At 31.5% G+C, this 20,178-nt stretch overlaps 2 protein-coding genes across 27 annotated transcripts in view; both read left to right on the plus strand.

Moving 5' to 3' along the window:
* The first annotated feature begins 2,330 nt into the window (after positions 1-2,330).
* On the plus strand, positions 2,331-7,009 carry LOC145115083 (Amidase family protein). Of its 2 annotated transcripts, XM_079051248.1 has the most exons (12): positions 2,512-2,622; positions 4,122-4,195; positions 4,275-4,386; positions 4,465-4,689; positions 4,788-4,870; positions 4,993-5,093; positions 5,199-5,322; positions 5,406-5,697; positions 5,795-5,965; positions 6,040-6,264; positions 6,341-6,574; positions 6,650-7,009. In XM_079051248.1, the coding sequence occupies exons 1-12, from the start codon at positions 2,620-2,622 to the stop codon at positions 6,785-6,787; spliced, it is 1,782 nt and encodes a 593-aa protein (XP_078907374.1). In that variant the 5' UTR covers positions 2,512-2,619; the 3' UTR covers positions 6,788-7,009. The 2 variants fall into 2 exon arrangements, with proteins under 2 accessions (XP_078907373.1, XP_078907374.1); XM_079051247.1 differs by lacking the exon at positions 4,122-4,195 and having other exon boundaries at positions 2,331-2,622.
* A 10,966-nt stretch (positions 7,010-17,975) lies between these two features.
* Positions 17,976-20,178, plus strand: part of LOC145115591 (uncharacterized) — a 33,999-nt gene continuing 31,796 nt past the window's right edge. For 5 of the 25 annotated variants that reach the window (XM_079051900.1, XM_079051899.1, XM_079051903.1 and 2 more), the window contains exons 1-6: positions 17,982-18,373; positions 18,486-18,632; positions 18,764-18,921; positions 19,009-19,388; positions 19,524-19,695; positions 19,902-20,102. The gene's annotated coding sequence lies outside the window, so the exon portion shown is untranslated. Of the gene's footprint in view, positions 18,374-18,485; positions 18,633-18,763; positions 18,922-19,008; positions 19,389-19,523; positions 20,103-20,178 lie in introns of all 25 variants that reach the window. The other 20 variants (XR_013711626.1, XR_013711625.1, XR_013711620.1 and 17 more) reach the window with 14 other exon arrangements.

A 20,178-nucleotide genomic window follows, 5' to 3' on the forward strand; every position in this document is an offset into this window, starting at 1 on the left:
GGTCATTTGAGTATGAGCATGGCGGCAACTCGCCGAGTCCATAAGTGGACTGGACGAGTCGAGTCGGGGTTGCCCCGCGATTCGTGTCAGGTGTAACTCGTCGAGTGGAAGGATGACTCGACGAGCCAAGAGAGGCTGAAAGGATTCATAGGACCCACATGGACTCGCCGAGTCGCCCATGTGCACTCGACGAGTCGGGTCAAAGTTTGACCGTTGACTTTCGTTGACTTTAGGGTTCTGGTCAAGACTGATTCAGGAGAGTTCAGGGAAGGGTAGAATGGCCTTCTACCCAGTTTGTAGAGATGAGATCATGAGAGAATATTGATCAGGATGTTATTTGAATAATAGGAGGAGGCAAAGTCGGGACGTTGAGCACGAGAGTTTATCCGACTTCATTGAGGTGAGTCTTCTCACTATACTGCACCTGGAAGGGTACTTATGTGTGACCGGAAGGTCTTGTATGCTATGATGTATGTGCTGTATGCGGTTATGTGATATGTATGTGCTATGTATGATTATGTATGATATGGACTGGAAGGTCAAGAGGTTACGGATCGGAAGGTCTACCGGGATTTGGGACGGGAGTCCCCTAAGACACATGGATCAGAAGATCCTACAGAGTTGTGGCCTGGAAAGGCGTATGTGTGGCATGTGGTATTTTGGGGAACTCACTAAGCATTTATGCTTACAGTTGTTATGATATGTGTTTCAGGTACTAGCGAGGACCGTGGGAAGGCGCCGGCATGATCCGTACACACTTATGGAGTTTATGTTATTGAGATTATGGGACATGTTTTTGTTATGACACAGTGACACATTATGTTTTGTGATTATCATGTGAATGAAAGTATGATTTAAAAATGAAAAATTGTTTTGAAAATTTACGTTGTTACAAATATCAACCATAGGAACCAAAAGCACAATCATTAATTTTTTTTTGAACAAAAGTCACAGATTTTTGACAAACATAAGGATCATTTTTTGCAATTTTGTCTTAAATATATTATAAAATGTTAAAAGGTTTTTTATTTACTTGTTTTTGGAAAAAAATATAATATTTTGAAGCTTATGAAAGATAAATATGATATTTAGATTTTTGGCTGAATAAATATGATATTTTAAAGTTAAAAAAAATAAATATGATAGATTTTTAACTATGTAATATTTGAATGTTTAACCATCGATTTTACCTAATGTTAGGCTCATTTTGCAATACAACATAGGAAATAAGTTTATTAACGGAATTTTATTTAATTTTTTTTAAAATAATTAAGAGCTGTTTTGTATGTTATTTATTAAAAAACGAAGAGTAAATTACACGAACGGTCCCTATGGTTTAGGGTAATTTGTGTGTTTGGTCTCTCTAACTTACTTTTTTAACTCGGAGAGTCTCTACTGTTTGTTTTTGTTACGCACTTGGTCCCTACTGTTTGTTTTTGTTACGCGATTGGTCCCTGTCTTACCTAAAAAGACTATTATTTAAATAGGAAAAAATTATGGAATAGGTAAGGTAAGGTGAGGGCGTTGGGGTTGGGGTGTGTTTATTTAAATATTTTAAAAAATCAAGGGCAAAATAGTTTTTTTAGGTAAGACAGGGACCAAGCGTGTACCAAAAACAAACAGTAGGGATCTTCCGAGTTAAAAAAATAAGTTATGGACCAAACGTGAAAATTACCCTAAACCATAGGGACCATTCGTGTAATTTACTCAAAAACGAATTAAGAATGATAAATAATTAAAGGAGCAATTACTAATCTAGCCAAATTAAGGAAGTCATTAGCAATTTATAGCCAAAAATTAGTAAATGTCCAATTATAGCCCACGAAACCGTAGGTTTCGATATTCGTCTAATGTTTCGCCAAATCGTCTACTGTTTCGTGTTTTGTATAAAAAAAATTCATTTTTAGGATACAAAACCGTAGGTTTTTTAAAACCTACGGTTTCCTCTCGAAACCTACGATTTCCCAAACCGTAGCTACGGTTTTGGGTGAAAAAATACGTTTTTTTTTTTTTTTTTTAAATCTACTGTTTTGGGGGTTTTAACTACGGTTTTGGGGAAACCGTAGGTTTTCGAGAGGAAACCGTAGGTTTTAAAAAACCTACGGTTTTGTATCCTAAAAATGAAAAAAAAAATTTATACAAAAACGAAACAGTAGACGATTTGGCGAAACAGTAGTCAACCTACAGTTGACTACTCTTTTGTGGGCTATTTTTGACAAAGTGGTTTTTTTTAGCTAATTTTTGTTAAGTAATTAAGGATTTTGGCTAGATTTGTATTTTCCCATGCTTAAATATGTTGTTTACATGATGCAAGTTGTGATGTGGAACGAGCCAAAAAGTTGACCCGACTACTTTTGAAGAAAAAGGGTGAAACGCCAAAGCACCTCTGCTACTAAAACCCTCCAATCACTCGCTAGAATCGTGTATAATCAAATCGACAGACACGTGATCGAAGAAGATGGCCGGCAGGTGTCCTCCGATACCTCTCCGGCCGACACGTAACGTCGGTGGTTTGCTGTTTATCACTCTCCTGCACTCCACTCTGTTTTTGTTTTGTAGCAGTTCTTCAATTCCAGACTGCCGTCTATCTTCAACTGGAGCCTCTGCGAATAGCCCAATATGGTACTCTTTCTCCCTATATTTATATATATGTATGTATATATAACTCATTGATAGCTTTGTGAATTTTACAACTGAATCGTCTCTTCAAATTTCCGTTTAGATTTCATATATCGTGGTTGTTTTTGCTATTGCTGTTGTAGATCGTATTTTATTACGGTGTTTATGTTCCCAATTGATTTAGAATCAGCTTTGGCATGATTAGTCAACCAAACTGTTCTGAATTCACCACAGTGTTCGTTGTTAGAGAGCTAGCAGCAATAGTTTCTGCATATCACATTATTGTTCCCAAAATGATCTATTGTCAAATTGTCCTTGCTTTTCATGCCTTTTTCGTTGCAGTTAACTAGTTTTGGTCTCGATTTTATTTTGGAGTTGATTCCAAAGCGCCTTTGTCATTTGGGCATAGTACTTCCTTGTATTTTTTATGCCAATTTTTACGTATTAATTATACTTTTTTTGAACGAAACTTACTCAAAACTTTCAACAGTCTTTAGATCAACTAGAATCATACTCAAAAGTTATTAACACTTGCTAATTGCTACCAATGACCTTAAGAAGCCTTCATTTTACACGATCACAAGTTCATGACAATGTGAGCTGATATCTCAATTTTTCTTACATAGCGATTGATCTGTTTTTGGTAGTGTACGTACGTATACAGATTGCTGTGGTCTCCTTCTCTCTACTATATTTCTGAATTTGTTCTTGAAACTTCTTATTAGTGCAGTTTTTTCCTTTATACATGACTACCTAAACTCCCACAACAGTTTAATACTGTTAAAGTTAGTATAACTACTAAGATTTACAAGAAAACATGAATAAACTCTCATCATTATTGCAAAAAGGACTCATGAACACGTATTATAACTTCCAGATAGATGAAAGAGACCTTTGAGAGAGTTATTCGTGTTTAACAGATGTATATCATGTAAAACGGAATTTGTGTTTGTTTTTATTATTATTTACACTGCAGCTCCTCAAGTCTTCAACTTCTAGTTCTTCTCAACTTCATTCTTTCAGAAAACAAGACACCATCCACAAGAACGAATTAGTTAGATTTTAGCCCCTGAATTTATGAAAATATCTCTAGTTAATCCTTAAATACTAACAATTTAATTATTCTACTCCAAGATTGACATACCAATGTTAAACTATACAAACTCCTGGTTCATATCATTTTTTCAATTTCATGTTGATCTTTTCCTTTATCCTTCTCATTTCCAACATCCCTTTTAATTGCATTGCTAAATTGTAAATTTACAGCATTAAAGTTAACCAGTTTGGGTGCCTTATGGAATCTTTATATACATCATGTCTTTCCACCATGTTTTGAGTTAATTTTATTTTAATAAATGTGCAGTCTCTCTCTCTCTTCCTTGTATTTTCTAATTCTCACCATAAATGAACACCTGTACTCCTGTTTATGATACGTCCCATACTCCATGTCACTAAATTCCCTGCATCAGAATTGACCAGTTTTTGGTATACTACAAGTACAGGTGAGTACCTATAATAAAATAGGAAAAATGTTGTTTCAAAAAGCTCCAAGTCTATCTAGAACCATTTTATCCAGGTAATAAATGCATCCGATAGGCTGCTGTCACATATTTCATACTTTTCCACTAAATTTGATTATCTTTCAATCAGGACAGTGCAAGTCCTGAGTTATCTATCCAAGACAAAAAATCCAAAAACACGGATGATGCTTCATGCCTTAAACGTGGTTTTAGTATGTTGGATGCAGAGTTCTTTAATAACAACAAGGTAATGTTTACCTTTTTGTGTGTAATGTGTTGCGCCTTTTTTCAATACTAAAAACGTTTGCTATTTTTTCAAATTTAGATGCTTGAAATCGAGAAGGGTGCCAAAGAGCTCAACATTCCTATAATTAAAGCCAATAGGAAAATAGTTGCTACCACCAATGGTGGATTGCACTACCCTTCTTCATTGGTTTTCAATTCCAAATGGGAACACGAAGAAACACAAGATGATGCTAAAAAATTCAGTTATCCTTCGGTTTCTGGTGTCATGAGGCCTGAAAATGAAGAAGATATCGCCTTCATGACTGTAAGTTGACTGTCACTAAAGTACATTCAACTGTTGCTAAATATCATACTACCTTTGCTTATCGTTTCTTGTTTTGTGGAAAATGTGGGATAATATAGATTCTTGAACTCGGACATCTTATAAGAACAAAACAAGTCACCTCAGAGGAGCTCGTCCGGGTTTTTCTTAAGAGGCTTAAAAGGTAATTTTGTGCCTTATGAGTTGTTTCTTTATTCTTTTCTCATCATGTATGAGTAAATTAGTTTCTGAACCCATTAAGCTCATTATTAAAAAAGAAACAACCCCTTATGTAATGGTGTGCAGGTATAATCCAGTGTTAGAAGCAGTGGTGACCATCACAGAGGATCTTGCCTACAAACAGGCAAAGGAAGCTGATGAACTACTAGCACAAGGCATAGACTTAGGTATTGCTAAGATGATTGAATTTACTTATGTAGCCCTTTATTTATGAGAAGATAAATTTATGAAACAATATATATATATATATATATATATATATATATATATAGGTCCGCTTCATGGGATACCATATGGGCTAAAGGACATCATCGCGGTTCCTGAATATAAAACCACTTGGGGCTCAACCGCATTCAAAAATCAAGTCCTTGACATTGAGGCTTGGGTGTACAAGAGGTATGATCCAATGTGGCCAGTTGCACCATAAATGTTGATGCACTTGAGTTGAGTTGATGATTTCTCTGTGACTATGAATGCAGATTGAAGGCAGCAGGTGCGGTTCTTGTTGGGAAACTGGTTACAGGGTCATTAGCATATGATGATATCTGGTTTGGTGGTCGAACCAGAAACCCATGGAACATTGAGGAGTTTACCACCGGTTCATCAGCTGGACCCGCTGCCTGCATCTCAGCCGGCATGGTTCCATTTGCAATCGGGTCTGAGACAGCCGGTTCCATAACTTACCCTGCGGCTCGGTGCGGTGTGACCGCATTGAGACCGACTTTCGGTGCAGTTGGTCGGACAGGTGTCATGAGTGTGTCCGAGAGCCTGGTAATGATCAAACCTTTGCTTGATGCTTGATTTTTTGTGTTGTTTTCTTTTATTAATAATGAAGTCGTTATTTATTTATTTATTTTTCCTATGAAAGGACAAACTTGGCCCATTTTGTAGAAGTGCAGTTGATTGTGCGATTGTTCTAGATGTTATTCGGGGTAAAGATCCGGATGACAGGTCGTCAAGAAAGATCTTTCTTGATGACCCGTTTTCTGTAGACATCACGAAACTTACCGTTGGATATCTAGAGGATGCTGAGATGGAGGTGGGATTATAAATTACAGAAAAATCATTATATTTTGGGCAATGATTGATTTTGTGGTGATGTGAAATTGGCAGGTGGTGGATGTGCTTAAATCAAAAGGAGTGAAGATGGTAGCGTTTAATCTGAGCTACAGTGTTGAATCTGCTCAAGGGATCTTAAATTTCACAATGGATGTGGATATGCTTGCTCACTTTGACAAGTGGCAACGATCTGGTGAAGATGACGAGTACGAGGCCCAGGATCAATGGCCCACAGAGCTTCGCCGTACACGCATAATACCAGCTGTCGATTACATACAGGTATCTACCTTACCATATGTTTTTGCATTACACATAATTTGTATAATTGAGAAATGAATAAAAAAATGTCAAACAGTCGCAAAGGGCACGTGGGAAGTTGATTGGAGAAGTAAAGGAGAGTTTCACGGTGGATGCATTCGTAGGAAATGCGACCGATTGGGAGAAAGTCTGTGTTGGTAATCTTGTTGGGATGCCGGTTATGGTTGTTCCTGTTGGTTTTCAGAAGATTCCGGATCCACCAACTAATGATACCCGAAGAAGAAGCACTGTCACAACTGGCATCTATGCTCCACCCGATCATGACCACATTGTAAGTTGTCTTTCTTTGATCCCATGGTTTTCAATTCATACAGTTTTAGAGTTGACTTCTCACATCTGTTTGTAGGCACTGGCGTTGACAATGGCATACCAAACTGTTACCAATCATCATAAACAACGACCACCTATAGACAATCTTGGTCCCGATGATGTCATCCCAAATCCACCCAAGGCAATGATACCTCCCAGGATACTCAAAGCTTAATCAATCATATACTTTATGTGTGGTAGACTCGATTCTCTTCCATTGCTGGTCTATTTGATCTTCCTTAGGTTGGTCAACATCTACAACATATGTACGTGTGCATCTAATGTAAAAGTGCATCTATTCGCTAAATGAATAGAAAGCTTCAAATTTTTGGTCTACTTTTAGTTCATGATCTTGTTGCACAACTTTCCACATCTTCATGCATGCCAGAATCTTCCACGTGATCTTTTATTTTCTGCTTTTGAATCCAGTCACACAGATCCTCATCTTGTGGGGATAATGATGTTTGTATGGACTATGGATAAAACCTTATTTACATAAGGTTTGTTTGAATGAGACTAACATTTAGATTCCGAGTCTTATATAAAAAGAGAAGTGAAAGGAAGTGGATGGAACCGGGAAGAAATGAGAAAAAGTTGATATTCTTTGAGTTTTTTAATGGAATGAACTGGAAACAAGAGAAAGGTTTCCTTCAAATTTAGAAGGGTTTGGAGAGAAAGAAATTCGACATCAAAATAATACTTGAATTTAATTTCTTCTCTCTTTCTTTTCTAGATCATGAAAAATAGATTTGAATTTAATTTATTTTGTTCCTTTTTTTTTCACTTATGTTAAAATGTTTGTTCCTCTTTCATTTTTTTCAAACTTAGGAACATAAAAATATAATTTTTTTTTAGTCGTACCATTGAAAGAAAAGCTAAATTATCATTTTAAAAATTATAATCATGAGTTTTTCAAGTTTAAATATTATTAAATAAGAATTAAAGTTTTTTCGTAAAACATTGAAACAATCTAAAAAATTTCTTTTAAATTTAAAAATAAATTCTAACATATCAATAATTAATTGTATATCCAATATTGAAGCAATACATATAATAAATAATAGTATAAATTGGAAACAAGAAAAAAATAAAAAATCTAGAAGATAAAATAACAAAACTAATCTGTTAAATATGTCTCAAGAAATAGAAAATTCACCAATCATTATTAATAACGAAGAAAATAAATCTGGATACATTTTTGATGCTTTAATTAACAAAAATAATATTAATAAAGATGCTATAAAAAAATCAAATTTTACACTATCAGAAAAACATAATTTTAGAAATAACCCATTAAAAATTTTCTTTTCTAGAAAAAATATTATATATTATGGAAAAATTATAGGAGAAGAACCAATACCTATAGAATCAACTCAAGGAAATATTATTATACCCATAATAAATAAACAACAAATTAGAAATAGATTATCTAATATTAAAGAAGTAGATAGAATAAAAATTGCTTATATTCATATATCAACTATTCAAGTAATTTTAAAAAGTACTTTTAGCGATTTAGATACACCAATAGAATTAGAAATCAGAGATGATCGTATAATTAATAATCAAGAAAGTATTATTGCAAAAGGAAAATGTAATTTAATTGAAGGAAAAATAAAATTTAATATTAATATTCAACTAGGATTAAGTCTTAAAGATAAAATCTAAGTAATAGTATTACTGTACGATATAAATTATTAAGACAAAATTTTATGTTAAAAGGTAATCATCCGTTTACTATTACATATCAAATAAATTACAAATTCTAATCATAGTATTACATTTAAACAAAAGATAGAATTTATATAGATAAATTATTTAACCCTTTATTGTCACTTGAATCACCAAATATAACTAATAATAGAATATTTAATGAAACTAATTTTCAACCAATAATAACTACTCCGTTAATAAAAAGAAATCCAATTATAGAACCTCCAATTTCAACTATAACAAGTAGATTCTCCATCTTGGAATGTCAACCTACAACATCTACTGAAAATCAAAATGAAAAATTAGAAGATATTAAAGAAATGATTAGATCATTAAGTTTAAGAATATGACAGAATCATCTAGTAATTCTTTAAAATATTTTAAAACACTTGAAGGTTCATATCAAAATACAAAACCATGCATACCAGATAAAGAAATGATTATAGAAATACCGCAAAATTTACCACAAGGAACAATATATAATATTGGCCTTAGTTCTGAAGAAGATAAATCAATAGGAGATAAATTAAACATAATTAGTCAAAAATTAAATAATATTATAGAAGTAGAAAGTTTACTTGTATTAAAACAAATTCTTGAACTATTACAAAGTTTAACTCAACAGAAAATATTACTTGAAAAATATTTAAAAATAAAAACTATTAAAGAAGAACCACTTAAAAATGAACCACTTAAACAAAAATCACTCACTATTAAACCACCTTTTACATGGTAAAAATAAATTATGAGCAATAAAACCCAAATATATTGTAATTTCGATAATAAATATAAATTTAATTTACTTAAAAAATTATGGAAAGATTTAGAAAATTCCACAAAACATTTAAAAGAAAAAGAATGTGAAGCACACGAACTAATTTCTAAAAGCAAGAATTATATTGCATATCAATTAATTAAAATTGGAAGATTAAGAACTCAAATTAATCATTTTAAAATAGTAATAAAAAACATTAACAATTCAATTAATTTTCTTTCAGACGCTTTAATAATTTGTTAAAATGAATTCAAAAGTACAAATTAATTCTTCAAAAGATAACGTGTTTTGGACTAATATATTAAAAACCATTGGAAAATAAACTCTAATATCTCTAAAACTATTCAATATTTAGAAAATACTTTATTATATGAAGAAAACTACTTATTAAAATTACAACCAGAGAAAGAAGAGTATAAAAAGCAGCAAAAAAAGATATCTCGATTAAAAGAAGGGATTAAGAAATATAAAAAATCACAAAATCGTAATTTAGAAACAATACACAATGTTTCAACTATCCTAACAAACACAACTTGTTAATATAAAAACATTAAAAGTAGAAACATTAATAAAATACAGATATAGAAATTTATAAACTAACTTTAATGAGTAAAAGAAAAACAAATATTAACCCAAACAGTACCTTTATTACAACTAAAATACAAGATAAAGAACTAGTTTCGTATATAGATACAGGAGCTACTTTATGTTTTGGAAGAAGAAAGATATTAAAAAATTGGGAAAAATTAGAAAAACCATTAAAAATTACAATTGTTAATAAATCAATTCACAAAATTTGGTTCGTAGGAAGAGACATAGATATAGTAATTGAAAAAGCACCATTTAAAACTCCAACTATATATCAACATCATTCAGGAATATATTTAGTAATAGGAAATAATTTCCTTAAATTATATCAATCATTTATACAAATAAATGATCATATAAGTCTCAATCATCCGACAAAATGTATTATAAAAACTGCAATTATCAAACATTATGATCTTATTAAAATAATCAAACAAGAAGTTGGTTTTCAACTACGTATATTACTAACGTTCGCTAAAGAAATTGCTGAAAAACAACTTGAAGAAGTATGTAGTGAAAACCCGCTAGATCATTTGAAAAGTAGAAATAATCAAGAAATAATAATATTATTAAAAAATTCTAATGATGAAGTTAATATTCCAAATAAAATTCTATATAGTATAAAAGATGTTTCTGAATTTAAACAAGAATGCACTGAACTACTAGAAAAAGGAATCATTCGACCTAGCACAAGTCCCCATTCTGCACTTGCATTCTATGTAGAAAATAATAATGAAATAAAACGGGGAAAACGAAGAATGATGATTAATTATAAAAAAATGAACGATGCTACTATAGGAGACTCATATGAATTACCACGAAAAGAATATATTTTAGAAAAAATAAAAGGAAATACACATTTTAGTATATTTGATGCAAAATCCGGATATTGGCAATTACGCTTACATGAAAATACGAAACCACTAACCGCTTTTTCATGTCCTCCTCAGAAGCATTATGAATGGAATGTCCTTCCATTCGGTTTAAAACAGGCACCAGCAATATATCAGCGATTAATGGATGAAACTTTAAATGGTTTAGATCATATTTGTCTTGCATATATTGATGATATAATTGTTTTTACAAAAGGAAATGAACAAACACACATTGATACAGTCATCAAGGTTTTACAAAGAATTAAAGAAAAGGGTTTAGTTTTATCAAAAAAGAAATCAAAACTTTTTCAATCTACAGTTGAATATCTCGGTTTAAAAATTGGAGAAAATGGTCAATTATCGTTAACAGACAATATACGAGAAAAATTAAATATGTTTCCTGATAAACTTGAAAATAGAAAACAAATACAACAATTTCTTGGTTGTTTAAATTATATTGCAGAACAAGGATTTTTGAAAAACTTAGCAAAAGAAAGAAAAGTTTTACAAAAGAAAATATCAAAAAAAATACATTGGTCTTGGACCAATACGGATACTATTTTGGTACAAAGTATAAAACAAAAAATTCAAGTTCTCCCCACTTTATATAATGCAAAAATCGACGATTTTCTAATTGTGGAGACAGATGCATCACAAGACACTTGGGTAGGATGCCTAAAGGCAATTATACGTGGAAAAGTATTATTGGGATTAGATAGTGAGGGAAACCTCATATCTAACTCATCAAAAGTAAACAATGATAAAGTATACAGTGATATGAAAATATCACCAAAAGCATACACTGATACGGATGTATCATTTGAAGTATTAAAAACAGATAAATGTGAGCAAAAACTATGCAAGTATATATCGGGAACATTTTCCCAAACGGAGCAAAATTACAGCACACATGAACGAGAAACACTAGCATGTCTCAGAACATTGAAAAAATTGAAAGTCGAGCTTCTTCAAACCAGATTCGAATTACGCACAGATTCCAAGTATCTACTTGGCTTTTGGCGATATAAATTACAAGAAGATTATTGTCGAGGACGATTGATTCGTTGGCAATTACAATTACATCAATTTCATCCATACCTCAAGTATATCAAAAGCGCCAACAATCATATAGCAGACACATTGACAAGAGAATGGAAGCCATCATAGAGAAACAACTAAAAACATCCCAACTCGTATATGGAAGAAACACCGTTCATGGAAAACTAACGCCAGCAATGACCAAAGCACACATCATTCAGAAATATCTGTCCTTTCGGTGGCGGGAGGAATGACGAAAGCAATGACGTATTAAAGACATTATTGAAGGCACACATCCTTTCATTGTGGAAGGAATTATAATTATTTGTCATTGTAATTATTTGTCATTTGTCTTTTATAATTATTATTGTCAATGTAATATAAAGTAGTGTAAGTGTCGGTAGAATAAAGTATAAGACCCTCAATAGTCTAGGGGGATATATTGTAAATATATATGTCGTATTGCAATCAAACGATTGCAACTCAATTATGTAACTGGCTCTCTTGAGCCTATAAATAGGGCCTTTGCCCATATGAAATAAACAAGTTAAGTTTGAGTGTCTAAGACTTGAGTTGATCTCAAAGTTCTTCCTCTGTTGAAATAGTTGTTCTATTTCTGAATAGCAGAGCCCTATCCAAACATACCCAAGATTATTCATATAATCATTCATACAATTTAAACAATCCATCATCAATCCATCCCGACGCATCATTCATGTATAATCTTATCCTAATCTTTTTATTAATTCCGTCATGTCGTTAATTTTGGAGGAATGACGGAATGACGAAAGCAATGACATATTAAAAACATTATTAAAGACAAGCGTCCTTTCATTGTGGAAGGAATTGTAAATTAAGTGTCGGTAGAATAAAGTATAAGACTCTCAATAGTCTAGGGGGCTATATTGTAAATATATATGTTTTTCGTATTTCAATCATACGATTGCAACTCAATTATGTAACCGGCTCTCTGTGTCGGTAGAATAAAGTATAAGACCCTCAATAGTCTAGGGGGCTATATTGTAAATATATATGTTTGTCGTATTGCAATCATACGATTGCAACTCAATTATGTAACCGGCTCTCTTGAGTCTATAAATAGGGCCTTTGCCCGTATGGAATAAACAAGTTAAGTTTGAGTGTCTAAGACTTGAGTTGATCTCAAAGTTCTTCCTCTGTTGAAATAGTTGTTCTATTTCTGAATAGCAGAGCCCTATCCAAACATACCCAAGATTATTCATATAATCATTCATACAATTTAAACAATCCATCATCAATCCATCCCGACGCATCATTCAGGTATAATCTTATCTTAATCTTTTTATTAATTCCGTCATGTCGTTAATTTTGGTATCAGAGCTAAGTATCGTTCTTATTATGAATATTCATCTTTTTATAAATATATGTTCATCATGCATCATCATATATATTACTATGAATATTCATCGTTACAAACATTCATCGTTATAAGTTATCATCATAAACTCATTATTAAAATCAAATACTACTATCCACCTACAATTTAAACATATGTCGTCAGAAGGTTTTTTACAATTATTACTATGTACCAAGAAGTTAGAAACACATTTCATATGTCAAAAAAGTTTTTAATTCTCTGTATGAAAAACTGTAAGTATCATAAATATAATAGTAATAACAAACCCAACCATCAAAATCTTATTAGAATTTATAAATCGTAACTTTGAAAGAAAAAATAAATTATCATTTTGTTTCTAAAAATTATAATCATGAGTTTTTCAAGTTTAAATATTATTAAACAAGAATTAAAGTTTTTTCGTAAAACATTGAAACAATCTAAAAAATTTCTTTTAAATTTAAAAATAGATTCTAACATATCAATAATTAATTGTATATCCAATATTGAAGCAATACATATAATAAATAATAATATAAATTGGAAACAAGAAAAAATAAAAAAATCTAGAAGATAAAATAACAAAACTAATCTGTAAAATATGTCTCAAGAAATAGAAAATTCACCAATCATTATTAATAACGAAGAAAATGAATCTGGATACATTTTTGATGCTTTAATTAACAAAAATAATATTAATAAAGATGCTATAAAAAAATCAAATTTTACACTATCAGAAAAACATAATTTTAGAAATAACCCATTAAAAATTTTCTTTTCTAGAAAAAATATTATATATTATGGAAAAATTATAGGAGAAGAACCAATACCTATAGAATCAACTCAAGGAAATATTATTATACCCATAATAAATAAACAACAAATTAGAAATAGATTATCTAATATTAAAGAAGTAGATAGAATAAAAATTGCTTATATTCATATATCAACTATTCAAGTAATTTTAAAAAGTACTTTTAGCGATTTAGATACACCAATAGAATTAGAAATCAGAGATGATCGTATAATTAATAATCAAGAAAGTATTATTGCAAAAGGAAAATGTAATTTAATTGAAGGAAAAATAAAATTTAATATTAATATTCAACTAGGATTAAGTCTTAAAGATAAAATCTAAGTAATAGTATTACTGTACGATATAAATTATTAAGACAAAATTTTATGTTAAAAGGTAATCATCCGTTTACTATTACATATCAAATAAATTATGCATTAACAAATTCTAATCATAGTATTACATTTAAAACAGAAGATAGAATTTATATAGATAAATTATTTACCCATTTATTATCACTTGAATCACCAAATATGACTAATAACAGAATATTTAATGAAACTAATTTTCAACCAATAATAACTACTCCATTAATAAAAAGAAACTAAAAGATTTGTTTTCAAAAAATTAGTACCAACAAATCTTATTAATATGGAAACTTTATAAGAAAAAGTAGAAACACTAACTAAATTATTCGCAGCACTAGAAATTCCATCCGAAATTCAAGAAAATAATACAGAAATAGAAAATAATTCGGATAATAATGATGTAGAGGTAATATATGATTTTTCATCCGATGATGAAAACCCTTATTCAAATCCATATAAAGAATCACAAAATAATTTTGGATTAAAACGAAAACAATCGTATGTTGAAGATGATTATCAAAATCAATATATTTATGGACCACCTTCATTAGAGGAAAATTTTTTATATAGACAAGGAATGGTTAAAAATAAACAAAACAAATGTGAAAAAATACCTCCACAATACATACCCAAATTATTTACTTTTCCAACAAATTCATATATTCTTTTTATTGATTGTGAACAAAATCCCGAAGCAAAAATTCAAGAATGGAGTAATCAAATGGGAATTCAAATTCAATTAACTGAAGAGTTAAGAAATCTACATCCAAAAAAATTTTCTTAATTATATTATACATAAAACACAAGGTAATGCATATCGTTTCCTTTCATCTCTCGATGAAACAGAAACAATGATGATAGCTACCACTGACGCTATGGAAACATTTAAAAATGTATTAAATCGGCTTATTCAAGAATTCATAGGAAAACAAATAGAAGATAAAACATCCCAGGAAGCCTTTCAATTAGAATCATTATGGCATTTAACTAACCTACGAATTTGTAACATGTGTTATCTAGACCCATTTATATGTGAATATTCTGAACATTATTATAATCTAGATTTCACTAGAAAAGATAGCATTAGACATGTTTTACCAAAAATTACCATCATTAGTAAGTCAAAGTGTAATAAAAGATTTCCAAGAAGCATTACAACAAAATAAAATTGCAGATACTTTAGGAGTTTAGGAGCACGAATAAGTATATTAAAAGCATGGATGCGGAAAAAATGTTTAGAACAAAAAACAACACAAGATGCAAAAATTGATTTATGTTGTGATACCCTTTGTAACAAAGTTAATCAATATGGTTGTAAAGACAATAAAAAACAACAATATAAAAAGAAAACTTGGAAAAAACAAACTTATAAACCTAAATATAAACAATATTATGTGAAATAAAATATTTTCGAAATAGAAAACAATATAAACAAAAATATCAATCTAAAACAAATTATTGCCCATCGAATAAAAAAGATTGTAAATGTTGGATAATTCAAGAGGACGGACATAAATCTTATGAATGTCCAAAAAAGACTGAAAGAGAAAAAGAAACAAGTTTATTAAAAATTGCATATGATCTAGGATATAAACCTATAGAAGATTCAAATATAGATTCAGATATAGATATTTATGCATATACAACTGATTCTGATTCAGATGCAGATAGATAATCCTATGGAGAAAGCATTTAGAACGTGAGAGAAACCTTATATCTAACTCATCCGAAGTATACATTACCAAAGCATACAATGGTATGAAAATACCACCAAAAGCATAGAAAAATCAAGTATACAGTGATATAAAATATATCACCAAAGCATACATTGATATGAAAATTCTCATATCATCATTTGAAATATTAAAAACAAACAAATATCATCAATCATTCAGGTACCCAAGAGACGCAAATATTTAATCAGCATATATATTGAAATGGAAGCAATCATGAAGCAAATCAAACACCAGTTCAAACAAAAAGAGGAGCAAGAAGCATCATTAATCAGACAACTTGAAGTAGTCAGACGTGAAAAAGAACAACTACAACAAACATTACAAATTTTATCATCCCATTCGGTACCTAAAGAAAAAACAGCTAGTAGTTCAACAACGAAGCAACCAAAGGAAGAAATTCAAGAAATATCATCCGATGATAGTCAGCCACAAATAATACTCAAAACAGAAAAACAACCTATGACGCCAAACCAGGAAGAATATCCACCACTTCAAGCCGATCATAAAAACATAAAGAAATGGTATGTGATTTTCAATGGAGAAAACAAAGGAATCTACGACGATTGGGGAATTGCCAATTCATATATTCTTGGAAAAAACGTCATTCACAAAAGTTACAAAATAAAAAATGAAGCAGAAGCCGCATACAACGAAGCATACAAAGCAGTCATAAACAATAATGTCGAATGTTCGAAAACAGTTCTCCTTACACCACAAAAACCCATATCCAGCTTTACCCCACAAAAACTTGTATCCATCCCAAAATCCCTTAACTAACTAAACGCAAAAATTGCCCTTGAAGCCATTCCATCAACTAAAGAAAAAGAAGCTATGAAAAAACCATCTGCTCAAAAATTTGCCAGATTATGGGACAGCCTCATTAAATACACCGAAGTCCATTCTTTAATGGGCTTTTACCCAGTAGCCAGGCGACCAAGCCCAAAAGCAGTATTCCTAGCAGATCTCACTGACCCCATGACTTTATGGGACTATTTCAGCCATGGATTCATAGACACTATCTATCTTGATGGAACAAATTTACATTGCATCAGCGAATTCCCATCAGCTGTTCAAACAGTAATCAGAAGCTAACACGATTTGCAAAACAAGAAAGAGGGTTATTTATCAAGATGCATTCAAGTTACCCAATTTTTGATGAAAATTCTCAATTACTTGTTCCAAGCATTACTTTCGCAAATATGAGGATAAGCAACGGCTCAAAACCAACAAGAGATGACCTACCCCATGAAATACCTACACAAGACCATTTGATTTTCGCACTTGCCGGTGTCTATTTAGCATCATCTCGCGTAGGCAATGGTAAAGATCAAAAGTCAAGAATCATAGTAAATTATGCCAGTAAAACCTTCGTTATCTATTCTCTAATAGACAGTGAAATAACCCCGGAAGCATTAAAAGCAATTGAAACTTTCGAACAGCCGTTCGAAAAATTTTCACATCATTTAGCTGAATTACCCGCTGATTTAAAAAAAACAGCTTTGTAAACATATCATGGATGCACCACGACATAATTGCAGCCATTATAAAGACAATATGGAAGAAACACCGTTCATGGAAGACTAACGTCAGCAATGAACAAAGCACACATCATTCAGAAATATCTGTCCTTTCGGTGGCGAGAGGAATGACGGAATGACGAAAGCAATGACATATTAAAAACATTATTAAAGACACACGTCCTTTCATTGTGGAAGGAATTGTAATTATTTGTCATTTGTTTTTTATAATTATTGTCAATGTAATATAAAGTAGTGTAAGTGTCGGTAGAATAAAGTATAAGACCCTCAATAGTCTAGGGGGCTATATTGTAAATATATATGTCGTATTGCAATCAAACGATTACAACTCAATTATGTAATCGGCTCTCTTGAGCCTATAAATAGGACCTTTGACCATATGAAATAAACAAGTTAAGTTTGAGTGTCTAAGACCTGAGTTGATCTCAAAATTTTTCAACAGTAATAAACAAGTTAAGTTTGAATGTCTAAGACTTGAGTTGATCTCAAAATTCTTCCTCCGTTGAAATTTGTTTTATTTCTGAATAGTAAAGCCCTATAAACATCCCAAGATTAAACAATCCATCATCCTCGTCATCCTGTATAATCTTATCCTAATGTCTTTATTAATTGCGTGTCCTTAATTTTTGCGTTCATCGGCTTCTTCTTCTCCGCATCTGCCGCCGCCATGACGTACTCTGAGGCTTATTCTTCTTCACCGTTTTGCTTATTCCTCAACCGCCTCATCACCGCAATCTCCGGTGACACCGCCTCTACCACAGCCTCCGTCGGTTGGTTGGTACTTACATATATATGGTTTCCGGATTCCTTTCGTGGAAAACATGTATCGGAGGATCACTTGTAGAGAGAAACCGGAAGAAATTGGAATGTTTGTCGCTGATAGTAAGTTAAAGATCGAAAGAAGCGGTGTATTACAGATTTCTGATTCTTTAACTACTTATAGCATCAACACGTTTCAGGTCAGTGAGGTTCTCCTTTTGCTTTGAATTTTTCATACGCTATGAGTACATCCCTAAACGGGATGACGTTTATCCTTGAAAACACAATTTCGTAATTGTATTTGGCGAAAAGCTTCCTATTCCTCAGATTGTAAACATTGGAGGTCAGTCTGATGGAAAGAGCTCGCTTCTCGAAGCACTTCTGGGATTCCGATTTAACGTTCATTAACGAATCAGTAGAGTGTCACTACCTTCCTTAAGTCCTTTTCCTTTCTATCAGGTTCCTTTGCTACATGTTTTCACTTATACAATTTCATGTCGTATCTTTCTTCATTTGTTCTTTTGTAATGTTATCAGGAAATGTTTTCTCTTACAAACTGCTTCTCTAAATAACCTTACAACCGCTTGCAGGATGTTTATGAATGGGAAATTCTTTCCTTGAATTTCAGCTTACCAATTGAGAACACAGACAATTCTACTGAGGATTTATAAAGCTACTATTTTCTTGCTTTAGGGGGAAATGATAAAATGATACATCTTTCTGATGTAAACAGGTTTGACTTGTGGCAGTAAGTTTTTCATGGATTTTCTTTCATATTTCTATATCCCAACTGTTGGATTAATACCTATAAGACTTCACTATATGTTTATCACAGGTATGTTTTGATTTTTGAAGGATTTTCAAGACAAAGTGATAGGGAGTAGGTTGAAGCCCAAGTTGAGGCTGATTTCAAGTCAGCAACCGTGTTGATTTTAATATGTAGGAGCAATGATGGCTTGCAATTATACAGCAGGATACAGCTACTTGATTTTCATCTTTTTGTGATTGCAATTTATCGTTATATTAAAGGTTAATAGTGTGTGCTCATCATGTGTTTGATGAAATGTGTCAAAGAATGTTGGATGTATATTGTGTTGTTTTTTTTGAATTTTTTTGGTTAATTGATGTCCGGTTATGAATTCTAATGTAATCACCAGGTTGAAGTGGTTAGTAAGGTGATAGAGGTAGAGGTTGGTATTTTATGGATATTGCAAGGTATGTGACGTTCCCATCTTTGGTTAGTATTTTTTAAACCTTTTTTCTGAGTCAAGATTACTAACTGAGGGTATTATTGTAATATGTGATGCCCTATTTTAAATATTAATTAATTGTGTATGTATATACATACAGTTATTAGTCATGAGAATCAGAAGCATGCATTACGTTCATGTAAACAATAACGTTAGATGGCGAAGATGGTTATGGACTTGTCCAAGATTGGGATGCTCTGAAATTTTGTTCATTCATGCCTCATGATTTTTTGAATATGCTAACAACAAAAGAAAAAAAAATTCCGACACGGGTAAATGGAATCAATATACACAATCTGGTTTGATATATTTTTCCTCATTTTCTTAAAAAGATCAGCTGCCTTATTAGTTTTAGGCCTGAAATGATGTTTTTTGGTTCCATGTTAAATTTCTTTCCTCTTAGTCTCCTCTTTGTCGCTCACACTAATGTTAAATTTCTAATTTTGTTTATTAGTTATTTGTTTTTTGTGGCTTTCAGTATGGCATGAAGAGTTTCGTATAAAGAGTTATGCAAATGAAGGCTTCAAGGTTTGAAATCAGCAAACACTAAGATTTATACAGGTCTGTTTTTTTATTTTACTATTGTTTTTGTTTTTATTTTGTTTTTCTTATGAATAAAAGGTTTGATTTTTCTGTTTTAAGGCTTTAAGGTTGACCTACCAAATAGATTTGCAAATAGGTATCATTTTCTGTTTCTTTATCTTTTTTTGAGTGGATTATATATATATATATATATATATATATATATATATATA

Source organism: Lactuca virosa, chromosome 5 (genome assembly GCF_052849685.1).
Source record: "Lactuca virosa cultivar CGN04683 chromosome 5, Lactuca_virosa_CGN04683_v6, whole genome shotgun sequence".
Taxonomy (NCBI): Eukaryota; Viridiplantae; Streptophyta; class Magnoliopsida; order Asterales; family Asteraceae; genus Lactuca; species Lactuca virosa.

Excerpts from the sequence above, each read along its gene's own strand:
- LOC145115083 (XM_079051247.1), top strand. The coding sequence starts at position 2,459 with ATGGCCGGCAGGTGTCCTCCGATACCTCTCCGGCCGACACGTAACGTC. Across the intron at positions 4,871-4,992 it reads TTTCTTAAGAGGCTTAAAAG|GTATAATCCAGTGTTAGAAG; the intron begins GTAATTTTGTGC and ends AATGGTGTGCAG. Across the intron at positions 6,265-6,340 it reads CAGCTGTCGATTACATACAG|TCGCAAAGGGCACGTGGGAA; the intron begins GTATCTACCTTA and ends AATGTCAAACAG.